Genomic DNA, 306 nt, shown 5'->3' on the forward strand with positions numbered 1-306 from the left:
ACAAGCCAGCCTGACCCGTGCACTTACATCATGCTCACGACCCTGTCCGAGACGCCAGCATCCGTGGACACCATGTCTTGAGGCGCGGCTTCGATAATCACGTTGGCTTTCTCGTGTTTTTTGTCCAGCATCCCTCGGTACATGTTGTAGACAAGTTTCCGCACCTGAGGGTCTTTGGGGTCCACCTTAGGCCCGTTGGAAGAGCCGTTAGGGGCGATCCGTATGTTTCGTGTGGCGCTCATGGTAAAAGGTTGAGGCGGACGAAGGGACTGTGTGGCTTTTATTTGATTTTTATCGAGTGGAGGG

General features: G+C 53.9%; 1 protein-coding gene across 1 annotated transcript in view; it reads right to left on the bottom strand.

The window, feature by feature from the left end:
* The window catches only part of LOC119594508, a 95,684-nt gene that overhangs the window by 84,444 nt on the left and 10,934 nt on the right, over window positions 1-306 (bottom strand). The window contains exon 4 of the mRNA XM_037943538.1: window positions 28-185. Within this exon, the coding sequence (XP_037799466.1) occupies window positions 28-185 (158 nt within the window). The remainder of the gene's footprint in view (window positions 1-27; window positions 186-306) is intronic.

Source organism: Penaeus monodon, chromosome 34, assembly GCF_015228065.2.
Source record: "Penaeus monodon isolate SGIC_2016 chromosome 34, NSTDA_Pmon_1, whole genome shotgun sequence".
In the NCBI taxonomy this organism is placed as follows: Eukaryota; Metazoa; Arthropoda; class Malacostraca; order Decapoda; family Penaeidae; genus Penaeus; species Penaeus monodon.